A 25,687-nucleotide genomic window follows, 5' to 3' on the forward strand; every position below is an offset into this window, starting at 1 on the left:
CTCCAAGGTTGGCTTCTACCAGTTTTTCCATTTGTCTGTAAAGCATTCGCGTTAGTATTTTGCAGCTGTAGCTTATTAAACTGATAGTTTGGTAATTTTCACATCTGTCAACACCTGTTTTCTTTGGGATTATGCCGCAGAAAAACATAGGATTGTCAGTTTGCAGGGATTTTAATGTAAATGTATTAAAGGAGGCTCACAGCAAATCAATCCGGATTTACAATAAATAATCCTCTCTCTCTCTCTCTCTCTCTCTCTCTCTCTCTCTCTCTCTCTCTCACACACACACACACACACACACACACACACACACACACAGACACAAACCTTTTGCAACGAAGTGGAACCAGAAAATCCATTTTTTTCTGATTTAATTTGGTTAATTAGTATTACTCATGAAATTATTTATTCAATTATCTCCAGACAAAATGATTATGATGGATATTGTTTTCATACAATAAACTTAAGTTAAATATAAACTTTCCTTTCTCTCATAAACTGATTGTCAGATGAGGACGCACATTTAGTCACTGCTTGGTCATCAGTCCCTTGTTCCTGTAAAAACAATCATACAGGGGAAAGAAGAAAACAAACAAGACATAGAGCACAATACGGAAAGGAAGGAAATTGACAAGAACAACAGAAAGGCAACAAATACTACAAAGAACAAAAGAGGACAAGAAAACACAGAGAGATGCAAGAAAAAAGTAGAAGAAATTAATACAAGAAAGCAGATTACCGTGGCTGGCTGACCTTGAGAATAAAAAGGAGAAGCTAGCCACTCTGCAACACATTAAAACCTCCACCCTAAAAGCACTAGGGTAGAGGACACATAGGGACAAAGGACATGCGCTAAAACTTAGATCAAAGGACAAAACCCACCCTCACGAATAACATGTAAAACTAAAGCTGCTGTAGAGGCATTGTCACCCAATACCAAAGGTAAGGTGCTGGGAAAGTTAAAAGACTGCCATAAAGTGGTTAAAAGTGGGCAGTCCAGCAAAAGGTGGATGACTGTCATTTGTGAGCAACAGCGGTGGCGGCACTGAGGTGAGTCCTCTCAACGGACGAGGTAACTATGTGTTAGTCACGTATGACCAATGCGGAGCTAACAAAGGACAACAGAGTCCCTGCAAGAAGCCCGCAGGAAAACACAGTTTGTTGTGTATACTGTTATGCCATTCTATTCTCCCAAAGCTGAAAAACCTTGCGGCGTTAAGACAGAATGCAGGTCTGTTTCGGAGATGTCCATCTCCAGAAGCTGTTCCCGCATAGCCTGTTTGGTCAACCTGTCAGCAAGTTCATTGCCTGGGATTCCAACGTGTCCTGGGGTTCGCACAACCACCACTGAACGACTGAACCGTTACAGTGCAGAGATGGACTCCCGGATGGTCGCTACCAAAGGATGGCGAGGGTAGTACTGGTCGATAGCTTGCAAGCTGCTCAGGGAGTCAGAACAGAGAGGAAATAACTCACCAGAATAGGAATGGATGTACTGAAGTGCACGAGATACGGCCACAAGCTCTGCAGTGAATACACTGCAGCCAGCGGGCAATGAATGCTGTTCAATATGGCCTCTGTGGACACAGGATAAGCCAACAATACCATCAGCCATCGAGTCCTCGGTGTTAACGACTTCAGAGCCCCTGAACACGTCAAGAATTGAGAGGAAGTAACAGCAGAGAGCAGAAGGGTTAACACAGTCCTTAGGGCCATGCAAAAGGTCCAGATGAAGCTTTGGCTGAGGTGTAAACCTTGGAGGTGTATGTGAATGGACCCCAAGTAGAGGTGGTAAAGGGAAGGACTCCAGTTCAGACAGAAAGGATCGCACGTGAACTGCAATCATTAGCCCTGACCTGGGCTGCCGATGCGGGAGATGAACTGCTGCGAGTGGGAAAAGGAGACAGTAATTCGGAGACTCAGGAGAACTATGAATGTGTGCAACATAACTGGGGAGCAGTTGTGCATGTTGGATCTGCAATGGAGGGACTCCAGCCTCCACCAGGACACTGGTCACTAGACTTGTTCTAAAAGCTCCCGTCGCTAGGCGACTGCCACAGTGGTGCACTGGGTAGAGTCAACGCAATGCTGAGGGTGCCGCCAAACTGTAAACCACACTCCCACAGTCAAGGCTGGTTTGAACAAGGCTTCTGTGGAGCTGCAGCAGTGTAGAGCGATCTGTACCCTAGTTGATGTTCCTCAGGCAGCGGAGGGCATTGAGGTGCTGCCAGCACTTCCACTTAAGCTGAAGAAGGTGAGGTAGCCAAGTCAAACGGGCATTGAAAACCAGTCCTAACAATCTATATGTCTCCACTACAGTGAGTGGATTGTCATTAATGTAAAGTTCTGGTTCCAGATGAACGGAATGATGCCGACAGAAGTGCAAGACAGAAGACTTCACAGCTGAAAACTGTAATCTGTGGGCTAGAGTCCATGACTGCACCTTGTGAATGGCTCCCTGTAGGCACTGCTCAGCAACACCACTACTGGAGGAGCAGTACAAAATGCAACAGTCTTCCACATACAGAGAAGGTGAGACCAAAAGCCCTACAGCTGCTGCTAGACTGTTAATAGCCACTAAAAATTGAGAGACACTCAATACAGAGCCCTGTGGAATGCCATTCTTCTGAATACGAGGGGAACTATGGGAGGCACCAACTTAGACACAGAAAGTATGGAGCGACAGGAAGTCTTAGATAAAAATCAGGAGCAGGCCCCAGAGACCCCACTCATGTGGCAAGGATATGATGTCACCAGGTCATGTTGTATGCTTTACGCAAGTCAAAAAAGACGGCAACCAGGTTTTGACATCTGGAAAAGGCTGTTCGGATAGCAGACTCAAAGGACACAAGATTATCAGTGGTAGGGCAACCCTTGGTTGTGTGAACAGTCGAGATACAATTAAAGAGGATTCTGTCCCAATAAGTCTCTCAAAGCGTTATTTTTCTTTTCTTCTCTAACGCTTTTTACAGCCTGCAATAATGCTACAATGGCTCTGATGACTTGGAAAGAAGCAATGACTAGTGCTGCTCAACACGATTTCCATCTGCCATTATAGTTTGCTGAGAATGAATGACTCCTGAAAAGAAGCTTTGCATTGAGCATTTACTCTTTTCGACTTTCTCGTGAGTAGAAAAGTGCAGACTATTACTCAAGCAACGGTTTAATGCAGCAGAAATTCAGTACACGATGAGTGTGGCATACATTCACAACTTTACAGGAGAGGACTTGGTGTGAGAGTGATGCAGCACATATGAAGGACAAACAGATACACACAACAATTTTGGTCACAGACAAAAGTCTGTGGTGAGTGAAGATCTTGTGCAGCATATGGATAAATTGTTCTAGACATAGGTTTCTGATTCTAAAGCCATGAATGACTTCTCAAAATTTCCATGATTCTATTTTAAAAGCAGTGTTACAGAGGCACTTGAATAGCAAACCTTTTGCAGGGTGAATGCTCAGAATGCTGACTAACAACCATGACACTTGGCAAACAGATTCAGCATCAATATTTCTGTAGCATTACAATAGGGAGGTAAGAATTTGTTCAACAAAACTATTACAGACAACAAAACTTACACAAAAAACAGCAACTACAACAGTGCGTGACTACCCACTCCCAATATAAACCAAAAAAGTTCAAACCTTCAACAATGTTCTTACGGCAAAATCATATGTGACAAAAACAGTGCTTTGTTAGCTGAACTCATGTTACCAGGGCAACTATAAATGAGGCCGCATATTGAGAGACACTACAAAGGCCATGCAGATCCATTAAAAACAAAGTGAAATGCTTGCCCTTGTAAGAAGTAATTTTGCTGTGCACCTATGTGAAACTGCATGCTGCTGCATCAACTCTACAACAACTCAAACAGAATGTGATGGTATAACAGTGTCATAATTTTTTCACATAATTAATTCTGTAACCATAATATAATTGCGATGTAAATTCTGTCATGCATACCTTTTATTGTTTTATTAATATTGTCATATAAGTACATCTCAAAGAATTAATTCAAACAAACTAATTAAAAGGTCCTATTGTATTTACGATGCAGTACAAACACTGCCCTAGTCAGGGAAATTTGCTACAGCCACAGAATACATTTGATGTAAGGAGTATTGTCACTGGAAGTGAAGATCCAACCAGTTTCATCTTTAAATTGTACAAAGCTAGCCAGTGTAGCAGCTTTTCTCTACTGAATAACAGACTGTTTAGTGCAGCAAGTGTTACAGTGTAAATGAACTTTGCCTCAATCATTTGCCTAACAGGGTCCTATTCCATCACCATTATTGATTCCAGAAAAGTAAAATATTGAAAATAATGAGGTTATTTAATTTCAGTAACTACGGTAAAGAAAAGAAACTCACAAAACTGAGTACTATCCAAAAAATTCATTTAACAGCAGTGAACTTTGTTGCTTGGTAAAACAACTAGTTAAAGAATAATGCTTAAAAATAAAGGAGTAAATGAATATTGACAAAATATTACTTAACAGTAGTACATTTCATGTTTCTTGTGTGCACTGCTAACTGCTCATATCCACAAACTAATGAAATACTATGAACTTTCCATAAATAACTTACTACAATAGAAAGCAAGTATTTATGGACAAGTGCATCTTTAAGAACATTGACAGTTAGCATTAAAATGAATAATGTAGGTCCATTACACAAACTGCTTTACAAACTATTAACTTTTATGCACATGTTCAGTACAATTTATTCTGCTGGTTTTTTGATAAACTTAATTCATGGTATTAACTGTGTTTTTACATCTGAGCTCAATCAGTGCTTTTGTTCCATTCTTGCCTGATTACAATTCAATGATTAGTCCATAATTACAGTTATAAACGATTAATAATCATACAGTGGAGATGCTGAGCTGTGATAGGCACTACAAAAAGATTCGCACAATCAAAGCTTTCAGCCATTAAGGCCTTTGTTAGCAGTAGACACACACACACACACACACACACACACACACACACGTCTACAGTCTCAGAGAGCTGAAACCACACTGTGAGTAGCAGCACCATGCATGATGGGAGTGGCGACTGGGTGCGGATAAGGAGGAGGCTGGGGCAGGGAGGGGAAGGGATAGTATGGTGGGAGTGGCAGACAGTAAAGTGTTGCAGTTTAGACGGAGGTTAGCAGAGAAGGTGTGGAGGATGGAGGGGGTAAGTAGCAGAAAGGAGAGATATAAAAATAAAAATAAAAATAAAAATAAAAGAAATTACAAGACTGAGAGTGGGGGTGAAATGATGGCTGTGTAGTGCTGGAATGGGAACAGGGAGGGGGCTGGATGGGTGAGGACAGTAACTAACAAAGGTTGAGGCCACAACGGTTACGGGGGCGTAGGATGTATTGCAGGGAAAGTTCCCACCTGCACAATTTAGAAAATCTGGTGTTGGTGGGAAGGATCTGTATGGCACAGGCTGTGAAGCAGTCATTGAGATGAGGGGTATCATGTTTGGCAGCGTGTTCAGCTACAGGGTGGTCTACTTGTTTTTTGGCCACACTTTGTCGGTGGCTGTTCATGCGGACAGACAGCTTGTTGGTTGTCATGCCTACATAGAATGCAGCAAAGTGGTTGCAGCTTAGCTTGTAAATCACATGACTGGTTTCACAGGTAGCCCTGCCTTTGATGGGATAGGTGATGTTAGTGACCGGACTGGAGTAGGTGGTGGTAGGAGGATGTATGGGACAGGTCTTGCATCTAGGTCTATTACAGGGGTATGAGCCATGAGGTAAGGGATTGGGAGCAGGGGTTGTGTAAGGATGGACGAGTATATTGTGTAGGTTCGGTGGATGGCGGAATACCACAGTAGGAGGGGTGGGAAGGATAGTGGGCAGGACTTTTCGCATTTCAGGGCACGATGAGAGGTAATCGAAACCCTGGCAGACAACGTAATTCAGTTGCTAAAGTCCCAGATGGTACTGAGTTATGGGGGGAATGCTCCTCAGTGGCCAGACTGTGGGACTTTGGGAGTTGGTGGGAGACTGGAAAGATAAGGCACAGGAGATTTGTTTTTGTACAAGGATGGTAGATTTAATTACCGTCAGTGAAGGCATCAGTGAGACCCTCGGTATATTTTGAGAGGGACTGCTCGTCACTGCAGATGCGACGACCATGGGTGGCTAGGATGTACGGAAGGGACTTCTTGGAATGGAGTGGAGGTATTGCTGGTGGTTAGTAGGTTTGATATGGACGGAGGTACTGATGTATTCATCTCTGAGGTGAAGATCAATATCTAGGAAGGTGGCTTGTTGGGTTGAGTAGGACCAGGTGAAGCAAATGGGGGAGAAGTTGTTGAGGTTCTGGACAAATGTTAATTAGGTGTCCTCACCTTCAATCCAGATAGCAAAGATGTCATCAATGAATCTGAACCAGCTGAGGGGTTTAGGATTCTGGGTTTTTAGGAAGGATTCCTCTAGATGGCCCATGAACGGCCACCGACAAACTGTAGCCAAAAAACAAGTGGACCACCCTGTTGCTGAACGCGCTGCCAACATTATATCCCTCATCTCAATGACTGCTTCACAGCCTGTGCCATATGGATCCTTCCCACCAACACCTGCTTTTCTGAATTGAGCAGGTGGGAACTTTCTCTGCAATACATCCTACATTCCCATAACCCTCCTGGCCTCAACCTTCGTTAGTCACTGTCCTCACCCATCCAGCTCCCTCCCTGTTCCCATTCCAGCACTACACAGCCGTCATTTCACCGCCACACCCAGTCTTTTAATTTCTTCTTTTTATTTCTCTCCTTTCCGCTACTTACCCCCTCCACCCTCCACACCTTCTCTCCTAACCTCCGTCTAAACTGCAACACTTTACTGTCTGCCACTCCCACCATACTGCCCTCCCTGCCCCAGCCTCCTCCTTATCCGCACCCAGTCGCCACTCCCATCATGCACTGGTGCTGCGGCTCACAGTGTGGTTTCAGCTCTCTGAGACTGCACATGTGTGTGCAAGTTGCGTTTGCATGAGTGTGTGTGTATGCATGTGTGTATGTGTGTCTACTGCTGAAAAAGGCCTTAATGACCAAAAGCTATATTTGTGAGAATCTTTTTGTTGTGCCAATCACGACTCTGCATTCTCCGCTATATGGTGAGTAGCAACATTCCTTCTCTGGTATTGTTACATTCCATCCTGGATTTTCCATTGTTTAATAATCATACAGTAATTTATGCCCACACAATGAGTTGGCAACCATTCTTAAATAATTTTCAATCTTAAACTATAACAGATTGGTTTATTTATTCCAATTTTTTAATAAAATTTATTTCAGTCATTATCATGCAAAAAGTAGTCACATGATAACAATTTGGTAATAACTGAATCTACACTTATCTTGGTTTTCATTATTCTTCATAATAGATGTCTTTCCCAAACAACAGGGAACAGTAGCTGCACATGTCATTTAAAAATCCTAATTAACTGGAAGTATAGGTCTGCTATAATGGATATGGCACTAAAATTTCCACTTGTTTTCACTGGTGAAGAAATGGCTGACCAGTCAGTCACATCTCAGATGAGAAAGTGCAGGGCATTATGACGACCGTTCAACCGACTGATATCAGACTTTTCTTACAGAGGACACAGTAAAAATGGTATATCATTGCAGCAAACATTTCAGTTGTCACAGTCATTATGCTGAAATATAGTCAAATATATGAATGCAGCATCTGCACTCCAGAATTTTCTGTTACTCACTGTCACATTAATTTCAAGCCCTATCATAGGCTGAATAAAAATACTGGCCTTGTAAATAAGCTTCTAGCCTTACAATATGTAGATAACAGTTTTTCTCTGACAATCAGAAAAGTCGTCATCAACAGCTATTTAATAGAATGGAGAAAGCTGCAGTCTTTTTACCAAATTAGCATATTCCCTGGTAGAACTATGTTCATTTTCAGCCTTTTTTGGCAGAAAGACAATGAAGAATACTAATTAAGGTTAACAGTTAATAAAGCATACACAATCAGTTTCTGAGAGCTACTTCACTCTACCAGTTTACACCTAGACTCATTCCACATTACCATAGTTTCATCATCACAATGGGAACCACAGGAAAGACATAAGAGAATGGATATCGCATGCAGATCACCTAGTCAGTCAGGGTGGTATCACAAATTTTTATTGCTAAATTCTAAATTTTCTTCCTGTTAAATTTTCATCTATAGTATTCAAGTGTGTGTGTGTGTGTTTGTGTGTGTGTGAACGCGCACGCGCCCGCCTACAGGTGTTTTGTTTTTATGGGCACTCAACAGCAAGTTTATCAGCACCATTACACATATTAAAAGAAACAAATGTGGTTAAAATTGTAATCACACAGTGAGGATGAAACCTACAAGATGACACTCATGCACTCACTTCCACCTCACTAACATTGAACCACACAATCACTCTATCTTACATGCCTTAAGACAAAGGAGAAAGAATGAAAAGTGCTGTATCAAGGATTAAAAGGTAAGTAAAATTACAGAGGCGCTAAGTTAAAGAAAAAGAGAAATGTGACTGGCTGACCACTTACAAAAAACATAGGTGAACCAGTCACCCTGTTAACATGTTAAGGAAACATGTTAGACAATTCACGGAACTTTAAAACTCTAATTATGTCCATTCGACAGTCACTTAGCAGGGAGATCTGGTAAATCATCTGCTGCTGCCCTCTGGTCTGAAAATGAAGCATACTTAAATAAAATATGGCACACTATGATCTGTTTGCCACATTACCACACATTAGAGAGACCTCTTGCCAGAGCAAGAAGCTGTGCATCATAGGGCTGTGGCCTAAGCAGAGACAAGTAAGCAATTTTCTTTCTCTCTTCTCTGTGGCTGGTAGGAGGAAAGCCACAGTCACATTGCAGGCTCTACGAGATGGAGCTTATCGTCTGTTATTTCCAGCCACTCACCCCCCACCGACGCATGACACTGTACCTCAACAGTGAGGTGATATTATGCAGGGGGAGAGCACACTGAACTAATTGAGGTTCACCAAACATCTCCTTGGCTACTACGTCTGCCCTTTCATTCCCCACAATACCCATGTGACCTGGCACGCAGCAGGAAGTCACTTCCTTTCCCAGCCTTTAATGTAGGAGGAGGTACTTATTTAAGACGTTGGGAAATAATGTATTAAAAATATACGCAGCAGTGCAACCTCTCCCATACTGCAGTAAATCTAAAATTACTCTGGGGCTCTGCAGTGCCCAGGATGGCAGTCAGATAAAACCTTGGATCTGAGCCTGTGCATGTCCCACACTCAGGGACTCCAGCACACACATCACACGTGTCCCGAGCGGCCTCGTTACTCACGAACGATTGTTAAAGGGGCGTTCTATTGCTGGATGAGCAACGGTATGGTATGCAAGGGGAGTTGGCATAGAGAGGAAGGTACATTCTCAACACACCGTGAGGAGTTGCTGCCAGATGGTAAGTGGTGGTTTACCAGCCTCAGCACTGGGTATGGGTCTGGTCCAGTAAGCCCCGATTGCCAGTTTGATACTCTAATGGCATATAGCATCAATGATCTTTAAGTATGAAGGTCTCACTGTTCAATGCTCTGTGCATCCATAATCTAGCCTCAATTGCACAAAGGTCTTATAAAACTGAAGCAGACAAACCCTGTCCAGTCCCCATGACCTGTGCCTAATATACCTCAATATGTGCAGTGCGTTCTGGACTTTTGCCTTCAGGTCCTTTAGATGTGGTAACTATGACAGTCTGAAGTCTAAATGAAGCCCAGAAACCTTACATGGAGAATAGTATCCCACATTTGTAATTCAGGTAAATTCAAAATATAACAAGAATGATTAAAATACACACACACACACACACACACTTCCCTGCAGAATATGTAAAACTGGCAGCATTATATCACTCATGATTCTGAGAAGGGATAGATATCACCTGAGCCTCCTCTGCTCATTTACAGAGGAGGAAGGCAGAGTGATAGTGGAAGTAGCCCGAAATTTCCGCAAAATGGGTAGATAGTAATAGGATCCATGATAACATTGTCTGCTACAGTCAGGCTGCAAATTGGGGAATGTATCTTGGTCCCAGAGAGCCGTCGGAGATTGGCCCACGTGACGGAAGAGGGTGTGGAACTTTAAAAGAACTAGTGAATGAATCCAGCTAGCTTTTTTGTTACCCTGAAGAACGCGATGATACTGTGCAGACATCTCTCTATAATGAATGCAGTTTGCCATCGTAGGATGATGGATAAAATGCAGAGAGCACATCTCTGTGCGCGAATTGTGTCTCGGCATGCCTCAGTCCACAACGGGACCGGGACATGGTGTAGTAAAGAAGAAGTGCGAGGAATGGAATGTTCTGCGGTGGTAAGGATAATGTTTGTAAGATATTCCAATTGATCATCACAACTGGGGAAATCGTGTTCGTCAAAAGTTGTAAGGGAGGACTCAAGCCTCCAGTCGGCCTTAATAAGCTGCCATTTGGGTGTGCAATGAGGTGGGGTAAGAGTCAGCAAATGGATAACACATGGGAAATGGTTGCTCGAGTAGGTGTCAGAAAGAACGGACCACTCGAGACGATGAGCAAGATGGGCAGTGCAGAAGGATAGGTCCAAATGGGAATAGGTGTGCAAGGAGTCTGAAAGGAGAGTGGGTGCTCCTGTTTTAAGGCAGAAAAAGTTAAGTTGATTAAGAAAGTCAGCCAAGAGGGTTCCTCTCTGACAGGTTCTGGGAAAACCCCAAATGGGATGGTGAGCATTAAAGTCTCCGAGCAGCAAAAATGGTTGAGGTAGCTGCCCAATAAGCTGGAGGAAGTTGGCCCTGGTGACATCAAATGACAGAGGGAAGTAAATGGCACAAAGGGAAAAGGTCAAGTGAGGAAAGAAAAGGCAAACTGCAACAGTCTGAAGATGTAGTCAGAGAGATGGGTTGACTATGAAGACTATGAACATCATCCAATATGAGCAGTAAGACTCCCCCATGAGATGGAATGCCGATTGGAAGGTCAAATCGGACCAGGAAGAAATGTAAAAGCTCAAAGCGGTCATGAGGACACAATTTTGTTTCCTGAAGGCAGAGTACAAGAGGACACTGTGATTCTACAAGCAGCCATAAATTCTTTCTGTTGGATCGAAGGCTGTGAATGTTCCATTGGAGGAGAGTCACGATGAGGAAAAAATGAAGGGGTGTCACCTCGGCAGCTGCCTAGTGCCAGCCTGCAAAGACTCGCTGCTACAGGGCACAGAGGCAGAAGGATCCCACTCCATGAGGTCCACAGAAGCGTCCGCATTCTTCTGCTGTCGGCCTGCGGAGACCAGTGCAGAAAAACGAATTGGTGGTGTGCACCATCGACACAGAGGCTGGCCGGGGGAAGGTATCACATGGCAACAGCGTCGAAGAGGATCTTCGAGTCAGCAATGGAGAAGACCGTTTGCCTTTGTTGGACTTCTTCAAGCCTTTCCAGTTAGCAGAGCAAAACTGAAGTGTTGGTTGGCTGAAGGAACGTAGAAAGTCTTCACGGGAGTATTCCTTCTGACTTTCCGACCTGCAAGTTGTGTACCTGATGACTTTGCCCTTGAAGCGAGAGTTTGATGGCTTCTTGCACAGCTGAATGGGGGGATGGCGATGCTACCTCGACACTGAGCAATTTCACAACCCCAGAGCTGAATTCGAGGTTGCATGTCTGCGTGGTCAAATCCATCACGGAGCGAAATGTAGCAAAAACGGTACTATAAGTGCCAGATGGTAGAATGCAGGGTTGGCAACTAGCCAATAACTTGCGAGGAACCAGGTAAGGATCTTTTTCCTTTACCTGGATCTCCTGGACAGCCCTCTCATTGAGATACATGGAACAATCTTGAGAGGAAGCGGAATGGTCGCCACTGCAGTTGATACAGCAGGGAGAAGGAGGCGACAATGGCCCATGTGTGTATCCCTACCACAGGTTACACATTTGGCTGGGTGTCGACAAAACATTCAGGTGTGGTTGAAACGATGACACTGGTAGCAGCACATTGGGTTCGGGATGTATGGATGGACTGTGAGAACCTCATAGCCTGCTTTGATCTTGGACAGAAGCACCGCTCAATTTAAGGTGAGAAAAAGACTGTATATGATCACTAAGGAGGCATCTACTTTTTTCGTCACCCAACAGATGGCAATGATATGCTGATCAGAGAGGTATGATTGTATTTCAGCCTTTGTCAGACAGTCGAACAGCCTAGTGTAAATAACATCACAGGAAGAATTCGAGTTCTATGGGCCTCGACACGAACAGGGTAGCTGTGGAGAAGTGAAGCAGCAAGCAGTTATTGTGCTTGAGAATCAGAAGTAGTCTCCTAAAGCAAAGTGCCGTTCTGTAAACGAGAGTAGGATTTCACAGGGTTGGCAATTGCACCAACAGCTTTCTGAATAACAAACAGATTTACCACTGCGAAGGACTGACTGTCTTCAGTACGTGAAACCATGAGGAACCATGGTGCAGCTGGGAGGGTCTTTGAATTTTTAGCCTCATTCCGTTTATGTTTTGTAGATGTTGATTGTGAGGATGATTGGCTCATTTTTAGAAAATCCCCCCTCCCATGATTTTCAGCATCTCCGATGGCGCACTCCTTTCAACAGGGGCCCGCATCACAAGGGTCCAGACCCGCCTTGGGTGATTGTTCACACCTCCCAAACATGTGACAGAGGGACCAATTGGAATTTGGGAAGGTAGCAGCTCAAGCAATCACCTCTCTCTGGGTTTGGCCTGGCCCAGAGGGTACTTGCAAACCCTACCTGTAAACCCAGGGCTGGGAATTACCTGTTTCCCAGTCACTTGTTATGCATCAGACTCCAAGACTCATGGGCTGGCCTTCAGGAGTGTACAGAGAGGAAGAAGAAAAAAGAGGAGCCTCGAATGCCGAAGAGGAGGAAGGGTAGGAGAAGGTGAATGAAGCAAGGAAAAAGGAACAAAAAACATTGGTGAGACTGTTCTTATTTCATCTATGGACAGTGCGGAACATTCCCAAAAACACCCCAGACATGTTCCCCAAGGGAAGCAAAAAATAATAGCAAGAGCAAGCATAGACATGCAGCACGGATGGGAAAAGATGCTGCAAAGGCTGGGCCCACATTGTAGATTTCGCCCCTATGTGAGCAAAAATCTTAAGTACTAACATCAACAAATTTTGTAATGAACTGTTTTTAGATGGAGAAAGCAAGGCAAATGGTATGTGTGTTTCCTTAAGACCTCTGTTGTTATTCGATTTCAATAAAACGAAAGACATTTGTGACAAAAATACGCTTTTCCATGGAGTCCCAAGACAGATTTAAAATACCTTCACGGATTTCAGAAATAACCTCAGGAAAAAGTAGGCCTCTTGAAAGAAGTGTATAAGGCAGGGAAGAGTTGTGTAAACCAATGACCACCAATAAAATGTTGGTTCTACTATGTTCTTATTGTCTGTTATTAGCCACTGTGTTATGTCTATTGTTTTACAGGTACTGTATGACTTTTCTTTTGAGAAATATACGACTGCATAGTATACAAACCGCCAGGGACTGCAACAATTTTCTTCTTCTTATCGTCCATATATAACATATTTTCAAGGTGCCAAAATGTACCAGAATAAATAAAATGTCTATAAAACACTGCACTGTACAATGTACTTGTGGTGAGACAGTCCAATTCCTGAGTTGGTTGGTTTGGGGAAGGAGACCAGACAGCATGGTCATCGGTCTCATCGGATTAGGGAAGGATGGGGAAGGAAGTCGGCCGTGCCCTTTCAGAGGAACCATCCCGGCATTGGCCTGGAGTGATTTAGGGAAATCACGGAAAACCTAAATCAGGATGGCCGGACGCGTGACTGAATCATCGTCCTCCCAAATGCGAGTCCAGTGTCTAACCACTGCGCCACCTCGCTCGGTCCAATTCCTGAAATGCATCGCTCGTGGCCTCCGACCTGCTGAGGAGCACTGCAGTCCTGGGTCCTTGGATAAACCACAAAAATCTGCCGCATTATGCCACACACAAACAGACCTGGACTGCAGGCAGATTGGTGAGTCTAGATCCGATGGGCAGGGCTTGCACATTAGTGGGAAATGATGGGCTCCAGATCAAAGGCCCCGATCCATTAGAGATACCCACAGAAATGGCCTGCAGTTTTGGCCTGTCATGGAAGTCCACTCATGTGGCCAGTTATTTACATGTCACAGACACCATGTTGATGAATGAGATATCGCTGATCAATCCATGCAACAGATAACTTGTGCAAATACTCTGAGAATCAATACTAATGAGGATAGGTAGCAACTCACCATAAACATGATCGCTGAGCCGCAGATAGGGATGTAGAAAATACAATCACACTCTCAGAACTAAACTTTCGGCCATAGCCTTTGTCAGAAATTGAGAGCACACAGACATTCACACAATCATTCAGATGCAACTCACGCACATATGACTGCTGTCTCCAGCAGCTGCATCAAGAGTCTCTGAGAATCAGATCCAAGCAAACCACTCCTCACGCCTCCCTGACTGTTGTCGGCAGCTAGACTAGCACCAAGAAGTGGTGGCAGCACTGACTGCATGCTGAGGAGAGTGTTAGAAAGGGGAGAAGCAGTAACAATGAGGGAGTAGGGAAGTGGCGCACATACTCAGCTGCGCCCAGCCAGTGACGACGCATGCCATCTCAGTAAACAAAACATTTCCTCTACTAAGACAAAAAAGAGATTTTTCCAGTGGGTTCTTTTTTTTTTTCAAATTTCCCAGATATTTCTCTGATTTCCCTGACATCTGAAATTTCCTGATATTCTCTGATGTCCCTGATTTCCAGAACTTGTGGCAACATTGCTGTGCAATATGGGTCCTTCCCACCAACACCAGCTTTTCTGAATTGCACAGGTGGGAACTCTCCCTGCAATATATCCCACGCTCCCATGACCCTCTGGCCTCAACCTTCATTAGTCATTGTCCACACCCTTCCAGCCCTACCCTGTTCCCATTCCAGCACTACACAGCCCTCATTCCACCATCGCACCTAGTCTTGTCTTTCTCTCTCTCTCTCTCTCTCTCTCTCTCTCTCTCTCTCTCTCTCTCTCTCTCTCTCTCCCCTTTTCCACACCCGCCCCGCCCCCTCCACCTCTCCCCTGCCCTCTGTCTAACCTCCCGACTGCACATAACTGCCCTACCCTCTCTCCGCCTTATCCCTGCATGCTCCCCACCAGCACTTCACTGTCCTCCACCCCTACTCTACTATCCCTCTCCCTCCCTGCCACAGCTTCCTCCTCACCCCCACCCAGCTGCCACTCCCGTCACGCATTGCTGCTGCTGCTTGCAGTGTGGCTTCAGTTGCCAGAGACTGTGCACGTGTGTGTGTGTGTGTGTGTGAGTGTGTGTGTGTGTGAGTGCGTGCGTGCGCGCATGTGCACGTGCACGTGCACCTGCTTGTGTGTCTGTCATCCATTTTCAACAAAGACCTTGTTGGCCAAAAGCTTATTTGTGAGTCTTTTGGTTGTGCCTATCTGTGACTCAGCATCTCCGCTATATAGTGAGTGGCAACTTCCCTTTTCAAAATAAATCTATGCTAATATGTGTTAAGCATAAGATAATTAGTTTGTTTGCTGCAGTCACGGTAATACACAAATTTATTTCTTTGTTTTGTGAACTAAGCAAAACTGAGCAACATGGATTTAAGTTAGCAAATGTCTAAGCTAACTGAACAGTAAAATATATTGACATTAGAAATGATGAAAGTAGTAGGTCTGCAAGAGGTATTACCTCCAAAAGTAAATAGCTTGACAGATTCACAAAAATTATTGGCAAATTCATGAAAAGAGTTAACCGTGTGTATAGAGGCTTTGTCTATGCAAGACATTCAGATGGAAGTAATAGAGGAAATATTGTCAAGCACTTTCAGAGAACACAAACAAGGCTTGGTTAATAAATTCCAGGAACAGCAACAAAATTTAGGGCATGCAAAAATTTCAGAGTTTGGAAACTGTATTAGAAATGAAATCAGTATGTGGACTCACAAAGATCAACAGCTAGTAAAAATGTTTGACAACCAATGAAGTACACCATAAAAAATTCTGAGAATGGAGAAAAGCATAGGCCAAGGAAGTATTGGATTGAGTTCAAGTGATTTTTGATGACTAACAGTCACGAACAAACCTTAATGTGGATGAAATTCTCAGAAAACAAATCAATGCACTAGAGAACAACAGTAAGAAATAAAAACATGTAATTTTGTAAAGGACAGAAAAGATGACAAAACCATTAGCCAAGAATTAAAAACAGTCAGGAAAACAATAACTTTTTACGTGGAAACTATTAAAGAAGAGGTAAAAGACATTAAGGATCAAGTCAAAGTAATTAGTGTTCAAATGCTCAGGGTTTACGATTCAACGCTAAAAAATTTTTGAGCAGAGCTCAATCAATTTAGATTACAAGTTGATAATGACACTAGTAGTGAAAATATTATCAGAACTGTTGGTGGCACAGGAACAAAAACCATAATGACCACACACGTGATAAACGATAATAAGATCCAGCACAGGCAATTTTCTATGTCTGTACCCAGGAAACGCGATGCGCATCCAGTGGTATTCATAAAAGGTTTCTGCAAGGTACTGCCACAAACTGGGACCAAAAAGATTGGATTTGTTAGAGGCTATGTGCAGGACGATGTAGCACTGTGGGCTACAGAAGTTGCCGACACATGCAAGCCTCTAAGAGTTTGAAAGGACATTTTTGTCAAAATACTGGTCATGCACAGTTCAAGAGAAATTACACAAGAAGATATTCAATCCAGAGCCATACAACATAAGGCAGGGATGCCCCACACATATTTCAAAAAGTATCTTAAAGAAGCAAAGGCTGAGACTGGGCATGGGGGTGGGGCAGCCAGGTGTTTTATGGGAATGAAGTATGTTGTAGGAAGATTTGCCACCTGTGCAACTAGGAAAATTTCGGATTGGTAGGAATAATCCAAATTGTGCAGGCTGTGATGCAGCCACTGAAATGAAGCGCATCGTGTTGGGCAGCATGTTCAGCAGCTGAGTGGCCCAGCTGTCCCTAGGCCACAGTTTGGCAATGGCCATTCAGTCACTGTTCTTCACCCACCTACTCCCTTCCTGCTTCCATAACAGCACTACACATGCCTCCTACCCCAGCACTGCACCTACTAGTCTGTTCCCTTTCTCCTGTTCTCTTCTCTCCTCTTCTCCTCACCCCTCTCCCTTTCCACCTCCTCCTACTGCTCTTCCCATCAGCATAGCCTCCCGACTCTGCACCTAGCATCCCATCCTGTCCCTACCACATTGCTGCACACTCCCACAGGCAGCACAGCATCTTCCCTCACTCCTATTCTGCTATCCTTCCTGCTCCATACTCCATCACCCCAGATTGCTGCTCAGATCAGACACAGTTGCAGTCTGCAGTCAGGCTCGAATACCCCCAGAGAGTTGTGTGATCCCAACTGCCATATTTTTAATTTTGCTTACGGACTAAACTTCCCTATGAAGATTTTTGTGTGGCAACTCTGTACAATAAGCATAATAAACTTTACACCAGACATGCCCCTATGATTTCGGCAAGTTACTATAGAGGTAGGTACCATCCCATTTAGGGTTTACGGTATAGGTGTAATGGACTTGAGGCTGCTAATATAGGGGATAAGAAGGAGCACACTGTGCAGAACAATACCGAATGCAAAAGCAGCACAGTAGCCAGAACGAAGAGGCAGACACCACTGGGCCACCTGTCTGCACAACAATTTTTTGCCAACAGTGTATGCTCTGCCTGAAGACTGGATACAAAGAAAGCAAAATAAGTGTGTTCTGCTCCTCAGAATCTTCCAGTGACCACACACATGATCCGTTTCTCATGTTCCCTATTGGCTTAGGCAATGGAGCAGATTCCCCACCAAACTCAGCAAAAGGCTGAAAGTGTCTCTTGTCAGCAGCACAACTGGATAGACCTACCTCGGTTCTGAAAAGCAGACAGCCTGGATCTTGTAGGCACGTCCTAAGCTAAATGGAAAAATACTTGTTAAGACTTAACTGGGGTGTTTGAAATAAAAAAAAATTTAAACCTATTCCTTAAATATTCCTTTGACCGGTGACCCTATCCCTTGATTTCAAGATGGTCTGGAGATCACTTTACTATTCCTGACATCTTCTCCACATGCAACTGCATTTCGTGTGTCAAAATTACCCTTACTGATAACTGAATTGGTTGTTTACAGCAAAAAACCCTCCATATTAGAACACATATCATGACCACACATGATTACTGGGTTGCATCTTTAATTTTGTTTTACTGCACGATGAGATATAGTGTTTTGGGCCTGATAAAAGAAACGTTCTGTGCTGCAAATTTAGTGAGGAACAGCAAGATCATGTGTAAACATTTACTGATTTTCTCTGATGCAATAGTTTCTTCTTGAAACACAAAACTCATGGTTTTGCTTAAAAACTCGGGGTATAAATGTAAAGCAGTATTGCTGGTACCAAATAGTTTTTTTTTCCCCCCCAAATTCCCCAGTATAATATAAATTGAAATGATTCTATAGGCAATGTCAATGGCTTGTTTATTCACACACGTTACATCTAATAGCACATCCTTGGCAGCTCCAATGTTGCTAACACTCCCCTTGTCATTTCTTGGATACACGGTACCAAGCTGTCTTAAGTAAAACAGGAAAAAGTGTGCCCACCTCCATATTCTGTGACGGGCCTATCCCACACAAAACCCCAAAAACAAAATGCATCAATGACATTCTTCTCCTGAATCTGTTTGTGAAGATCAGTTCTCAAACATTCATGACTTTCTCATATGGTTGTTAATCGACAAGGAATTTTTGCCACTGCTATTCATTCTCTACAGCACAAAACAGTCAGTACATGTCTCTGTGTTACCTTGCAGTACCACACTCAAGTCCATCTCAACATGGCCGTCTTTCTCTGTTAATTCCTCTGAGCCCTGTCACACAGCAGACAGAGTCAGTGGTACCTAATTCTTATCAGTATCTCAAGTCCTCTGAGGCCTCTGTTCTGCCTATGCCTCTACCTGCCACATTACACCTCATTTCCCCAGTATCACATACGTTCGCCCTCACCACCTTGGCAGTACCTAATAAATACTTCAGACTTTGGACTGCAATGTGGGGATGTATGGGTTTCTTTACTCCTGCAGCAAGTTTGGAACTAGTGGAGAACAGTAAATTGAATGTGTGTGGTTCCTTAATCTACTAAGCAGAGATATGTAACAGTTTACTCTGCCGCTCTATGTTTTCAGCAGTGGGAAGCAGCTGTGCTCAGCCTCTACTCAGTTACTTTCTGCCCCGGCCCGTCCCTTTTTTCTTACTCAATTGGCACACCATTGATGCTATCCTATCTTTTGTCTTCTTCTACCTTGACCAGGACCAGATCTATAATCTTTGCCACCATTACATATCGCACATCTCTTCACTCCGTGTTCTCCCAGTACTAGTTTCCACAACTTTGCCGTTAGAAGTAAGCTCCATTGTTCTCACTCGACACTTGACTGACATGTCTGATATATCACTCTATTAACATGTTGCAGCTATCCACACAATTCATACACTGAACAGATAGTTAGGAAAACGGAACAATCAGACAACCAACAAGATCACAAATTGCACGTAAAAAGGGTGAGGAGGGGGGGGGGGGGGGATTGTGTGGTCATTTATGTTGCCAGATGGGGGGGAAATTGGGTGGTCATTTATACTGCCAAATGCAAAGACTCTCCGTCATTGTTACGGGATCTTTTCTGCACAGCATCCACGACATACATTAGTAGCCATTTGAAGTCCCTTGCAGAAATACTTAGCCATGCTGCCGCTATAGCTGTCCATAATTGCGAAAGTGTTGCAGGTGCAGGATTTTGCGCAGAAACTGAGCCCTCAATTATGCCCCATAAATGTTTGATGGAATTCAAGTTGGTGATCTGGGTGGCCAAATCACTTGCTCTAATTATTCAGAATGTTCTCCAAACCAGTCACAAACAACTGATGTCCCATGACATAGCACACTGCCATTCATAAAAAAATCACTGTTTGGGACATGAACTCCATGAAAGGCTGCAAATGGTCTCCAAGTAGTTGAACATAACCATTTCCAATAAATGATCACTTTCAGTTCCATGTAAACACAGCCCGTACCATTATGGAGCCAGCATCAGTTTGCACAGGCACTATTGTGCTGACAGCAACACACTGGTCATCTGAAGCCACTGATGTCCCTCACTGATTCCTGCAGTTAATTCGCCTGTTACCACTGACAACTCTATGCAAATGCCGTTGCTCTCGCTCGTTAAGTGGAGGTCGTCAGCCACTACGTTGTCTGTGGTGAGAGATAATGCCTGAAATTTGGTATTCTCTACACACTCTAGACACTGTCGATCTCTGAATACTGGGTTCCCTAACAGTTTCTGAAATGGAATGTCCCATGTGTCTAGTTCAAAGTACTAATCCGCAATCAAATTCTGTTAATCACTGTCATCCAGCCATAATCATGTCGGAAACCTTTTCACATGAATCTCCTGAGTACAAATGACAGTTCCGCCAATGCGGTGCCCTTCTACGCCTTGTGTACACGATACTACCATCCTCTGTATATCTCATATCGCTACCCAATGACTTTTGTCACCTCAGTATACGGGCCCATTCCTGAAACTTATACTAAGCTGTGTATCTTAGTGCTGCAAGTTCAGATATCAGTCCGTTTTGTAAAATCCCTGTTCTAACAAATTAACCTTTTCCTTCTACTTGTTAGCCGACTGAATTCGTATTACATGATCATTCAGCAGTTCGTACCCTGTGGCCACTCTTCAGCTTAGTCCTCACAAATCTTGCCTTCAAATCACAGGAAAATTAACTCACTGAACTGGAGACATCAATATCCCTCCACAGTTTGTAATCCCTGTATTCCGTCCCCCATATCCAACAGCCCCTACGAATACCTGGCTTCAGCTCTAAGCTAAGCATGGGAACTTAAATGCACAATGTTTTTGATTTCCAGAAAAACTACCGTAAGACAAGCCAGTAGTCACGTCCTTTAGAACTGTTCACAAAAGCATCCTTCCCTTTTTATTGTGCTAATCCATCATACAACCAGTTGTGGTTCCCTTAGTGGCACATATTTTTCTCCAGCACTATGTTGGGTGGGCCACAGAAATTTTCCACCCAGACTAGATTGAGTGGCACTGGCTGCTGCATCACATGGCAAAAGCGTAACCTGTCACAACACCCTACCTTTACATCTGGTATGCTGAGTTGACATCCCATAAGCACTGGAGAGCTTGGATGCGCATTTCTCCAATTACTGGAGTTGACTCCACATTGATGGAGCATCAATGTACTGTTGAAAGAACAGATACAGCATCTCACGTTACAAGAGTCATCTCCACACTTATAACTTAGCTCCATGTGAAGACAGCTTGTGTTGTGTCTTTCGTTGCTGCACAACTGGCAGACCTGTGATGTTTCCAAATTTTGGTAATACTACCAGATTACTGCTACAAACGTAATTGTTGCAAGAGGTTGAAAAGCCTGTTTCTGTTCTACTAACTCTGGCCATCCAATGTAGACCTGTTCTACTGCTGAGGGTACCATCCCTGACTGACAGAATTTGACTGCATGACTATGCTTTAAGATCAAGAAATTCCCGGCATCACGACAGCTGCTATCTCTGCTGAGTTACTACACATTATCACGATGTGCTGCGAGTTTGGCATCTTGTCTTTCCTGATAACAGCTGCTTTGGGAACACAGCCTTTCCACGTTCAGCCTGCCTCTTCAGCCATACTATTTCAACATCTATCAAAATTCCTGCATGCACAACTTTACATGCAGGTTATGGCAAAGATCAACCAGATACTTTTCCAAGAAAAAGAATGTCACCTGCCAAATATAGCCATACAACTGTTGGACTGTGCACCTAATCTGGAACATTTTGGTCAGATATACATCCTCTATCCCCTACAAGATATCGCACAAATAATTAAAAACATCAGGGGGCAATTACGCAGTGACACTGACCATGTTCCATAAAGCAGGGCAAAGCCAGATTGGTTTAATGTCAGCAGAGTCATGTTAAAAAAAATTGTTTGGGACACACAGTTATCACAATGCCAAACACTGGAATACTGCTACTCACTGTTAACATCACTCGCTTAGAATCCAAAAGCACCTTCACTCAGGAGAAAGTGCAATCAACTCACTCAGAAGGTAACTTGCTCACCAATATCCAGAAACTTAAGATAGTAGTTACCAAACTGGTGTGACAAGAAAACTTTGTAAAGACCAATAAACATGACTTGTTGCTAGTTCAGGGACAACTTACAAATTCACCACATCGTTGACCTTGCTCCAGGCTATGCAAATTATGTTCTACAGTACACATAAAATCCAATTACAAGTGAATAACTTCATCACTAGCATTCAGTTAGGGTTACATCATAAACTCTGCCCTAATTTAACCCCTATTGAAGTATTTTTCCACTTGTTCGCTAATATTAACGTCCAGCTTACAGCCCGACTACAAATGCTCTATCCCACTACAGAATCATTCTTACCCCATTATTAAGTTACTGTTAAGGTGCAACTAGTCCATTGTAATAATAACCTTACAGCAAAAATACATCTGCCTATATCCTCTTTTAAATGACAGTTAAAAAGTTCATCACAGTTTGCAACAGCTGGCAGTATGTCATCCCTGAGTTGCTGTCCATGATCATTGTTTGCTATAACGCTACACTTATCATTGAATCATAACACACCACACTGACTGACAGTGGGTTACTATTCAGTAGCTCATGGTGTGATGTAATCACACCCACTAACAAACTTTCTGCCCAGCTACAGTACACACTTACTACATGTCGGGACCCATTTTTGTTATATTTTCCAGGTTTACTGTTCAAGATAAGTCACCATGAGATCTTGTCGGCGCTGTCAAACATTACCAGCACCCACTTGCTATTATCAATAGTTCAGCTAACAGATAGGAGAGTGGACAGATCAGTTTAGACAGCGCTGTATCGGATACTGCTGACTCCCACCAGCAAAAGACAATGCTCACTGTCACGCTCCCACTTACTGTCTCTTCACTTTTAGCCATATTTTCATTTTAAGTGACTGTAGAATTTCCACACAATAAATGTTTTTGCAGTTCTCTACATGTGGCTGTCCCTGAACCTCACCCCACAGTTACCTATCATGAAGAGAGTTTGCTTTAATATAGAATCAGCAACCTTAAATTTTGATCTAGTATGTATAAAGTTTTCACATTACCTATTAACTTCATTTTTACTCTGTTACCGTATGTTGTGCTAACCTTCTATTTTATTATAATAAGAGAGATCCCTCCTATGGACTCAGGCATCCAAGTTCTCAATAAATCCTAGCATGAATTTAAGCTCATAGTTGTTAATGATCAAGTTTTAATATGTGTGACAATCATAACTGCTTTCACTATTCTGATGCATGAGCAACATGACCATTTCAAAAGAATGTTATGTACAACACATACTAAATCATGCTTAATTTGTGTTGTATCACTGTCATGTTTATATGGTGTTTTCTTGGTAGCTTCAATTAGTCACTAAAACTTTGAGAAGTAGCAATCTTTATTAGCAATTTTTAAACTCTCTCCGGGACGCTTGTAACCTCAATTGTCTTGCATTTTTATGTTTTACAATTAATTGTCCCTCTTCTGCTGCCTCATTATATTTTAGTTAAGCCTTGTGAAAGATCAGTTTTGAATCTGATTCCGATTTGTTTCTCAGTGAATCTCACCAAGCTTTGTAACATCTCTACAACCACGACCCTGGGTTTTACTTGCTATTTTGGGATAATCCGTGATTAGATTTGCATTACAAGATCAACCTATGAACTTGTTTGTGGAATGGTGTGTTAGCTTGTCATGCATTCATTTAGGATAATAGGATGAAATGTAATTGACTTTTTCGAAGCTTTTTAGGGGGGTTGCACCCATCAGTTTTTCAACAAAAAGGAAATCACTCTCCTTTTCCATGCCTATGGAATTTTGTAAAACCTCCACTTAGTACCCACAGTCATACTATCATAACAATCCTTCAAGGCCCCCTCTAATGTTATTCATACGAGTGTTGTGCCACCGTCTTAGCTCTGCAGTCCTTAAAAAGGCCAGTCGCAAAAACAAAATATCCACTTCTGCGAATTTTTTGTAAGCTAATCTGGCAATTTTGGCCCACGTTACTCTTACCTATTCAGTCCCAAACATGGGTCATCCGGCCACTATATGTGGTTTATGGAACGGGGCAGCATGTGCAGATTGCCTAGCCAGTAAGGGGGTATCATGAATTTTTATTGCTAAATTTTCATTCACCTAAATTTTCGTTTGTAGTATTCAAGTAACAACTATTGTGGCTTACATGCTGAATACAATCCTCTCCTCAGCAGAAGCTGTTTGTTTTCATAAAATACGTCATGTGATAGCTGCAGAACTCAGCCACCATGTCGGACGTTGTAAGGATACTCTCTCTGGTTCTGGCCTCCGGCAAAGCAAGACTTGCAATCTCTCCTCTCTCTGTCTCCTGACTGCTCTCAGACAATGTTCCTCTGCAAAACGACATCTTACTATGATCGCCTTGACTGGTTAATGGTCCGTCTTTCTATCGTGAGTGCACCCAACTGTATTCCATACTGTCAGAATATAGGAGAATGATTTTAAACCAGTATTTCACTCCTAAAAGTGCTTCCTTTGGCTACCTACATCTCTGGACATCCTGTGGCAATCTTCCAAAACTTGCACAATCACATCTATCTCCTGCCGTACGTCTCAAAGTAACTTGCTTCCTTAGTTTTACTCGTAAATATACCAGGAGAAGGTGGAGGAAAAGAATGACTAGACGACTGAAAAAAATCAGCAAAAAGACAAGAGAAAAGAAAAAGTGTGGATTTGACAGCAAGTGCTTAATACAGAATTTAGATCACACACTTTATTTTAAAATTACCACCAAGAATTTCACTACCCTTTCATTACTACTTTTATATTAATATCTAAAGCTATTTTAAAATACCCAGTAACCATGTTAGGGCTCAAAACTTAATTTAAGGAAATAATCTGTAACCTCTTAATGCCTGAATACATTTCTAGATAAAAGATACAATCAAGAATTGTGGCACTTAAGAGGTACCCAAAACGCTCAAGAGGGTGCAGCACTGGTCAGAAGCATTGACATCTATAAGTGCAGTCAGCACTTGACTCAAAAACTGTTGTCTTTCAATTATTAACACAGCAGTGGTATGATGTGAATTCGCAACATTTGGCATTAAGGAATTAAAATATGAAATTTTAGTTAACATGCTTCTTGACTTTTAAACAGCAGGGAATGCACAGTAAGGAAAAACTGACAAAAGACAGATAACTACCTTACAATAGCTGGCACTGGATTTTGCACTGGGGCAATCGGGGTCTCCATAGCTGCTGCAATAGGTGCCACCATTGATGTGTCCATCAAAGGTGGACCAGGCATGGGCATAAAAGGAGGCGGCATAAAGCTCGGTGGAGCAGGAGGCGGTGGCGGCAGCACAGGTGGGCCACTCGGAGGGGCCATCGCGTGGCGCATCACCGCTGTAAATACAACCAGTAAAGCAACAAGACACAAACTGCCTACAATGTTTCAGCATTCTATGAGAAAACATTATAGTACAAA

At 43.0% G+C, this 25,687-nt stretch overlaps 1 protein-coding gene across 1 annotated transcript in view; it reads right to left on the reverse strand.

Moving 5' to 3' along the window:
* Positions 1-25,687, reverse strand: part of LOC126092502 (RNA-binding protein 42-like) — a 331,306-nt gene that overhangs the window by 239,612 nt on the left and 66,007 nt on the right. The window contains exon 3 of the mRNA XM_049908125.1: positions 25,404-25,605. Coding sequence (XP_049764082.1) covers positions 25,404-25,605 — 202 coding nt within the window. The remainder of the gene's footprint in view (positions 1-25,403; positions 25,606-25,687) is intronic.

The sequence above is a fragment of the Schistocerca cancellata genome, chromosome 7, assembly GCF_023864275.1.
Source record: "Schistocerca cancellata isolate TAMUIC-IGC-003103 chromosome 7, iqSchCanc2.1, whole genome shotgun sequence".
NCBI classification, from domain to species: Eukaryota; Metazoa; Arthropoda; class Insecta; order Orthoptera; family Acrididae; genus Schistocerca; species Schistocerca cancellata.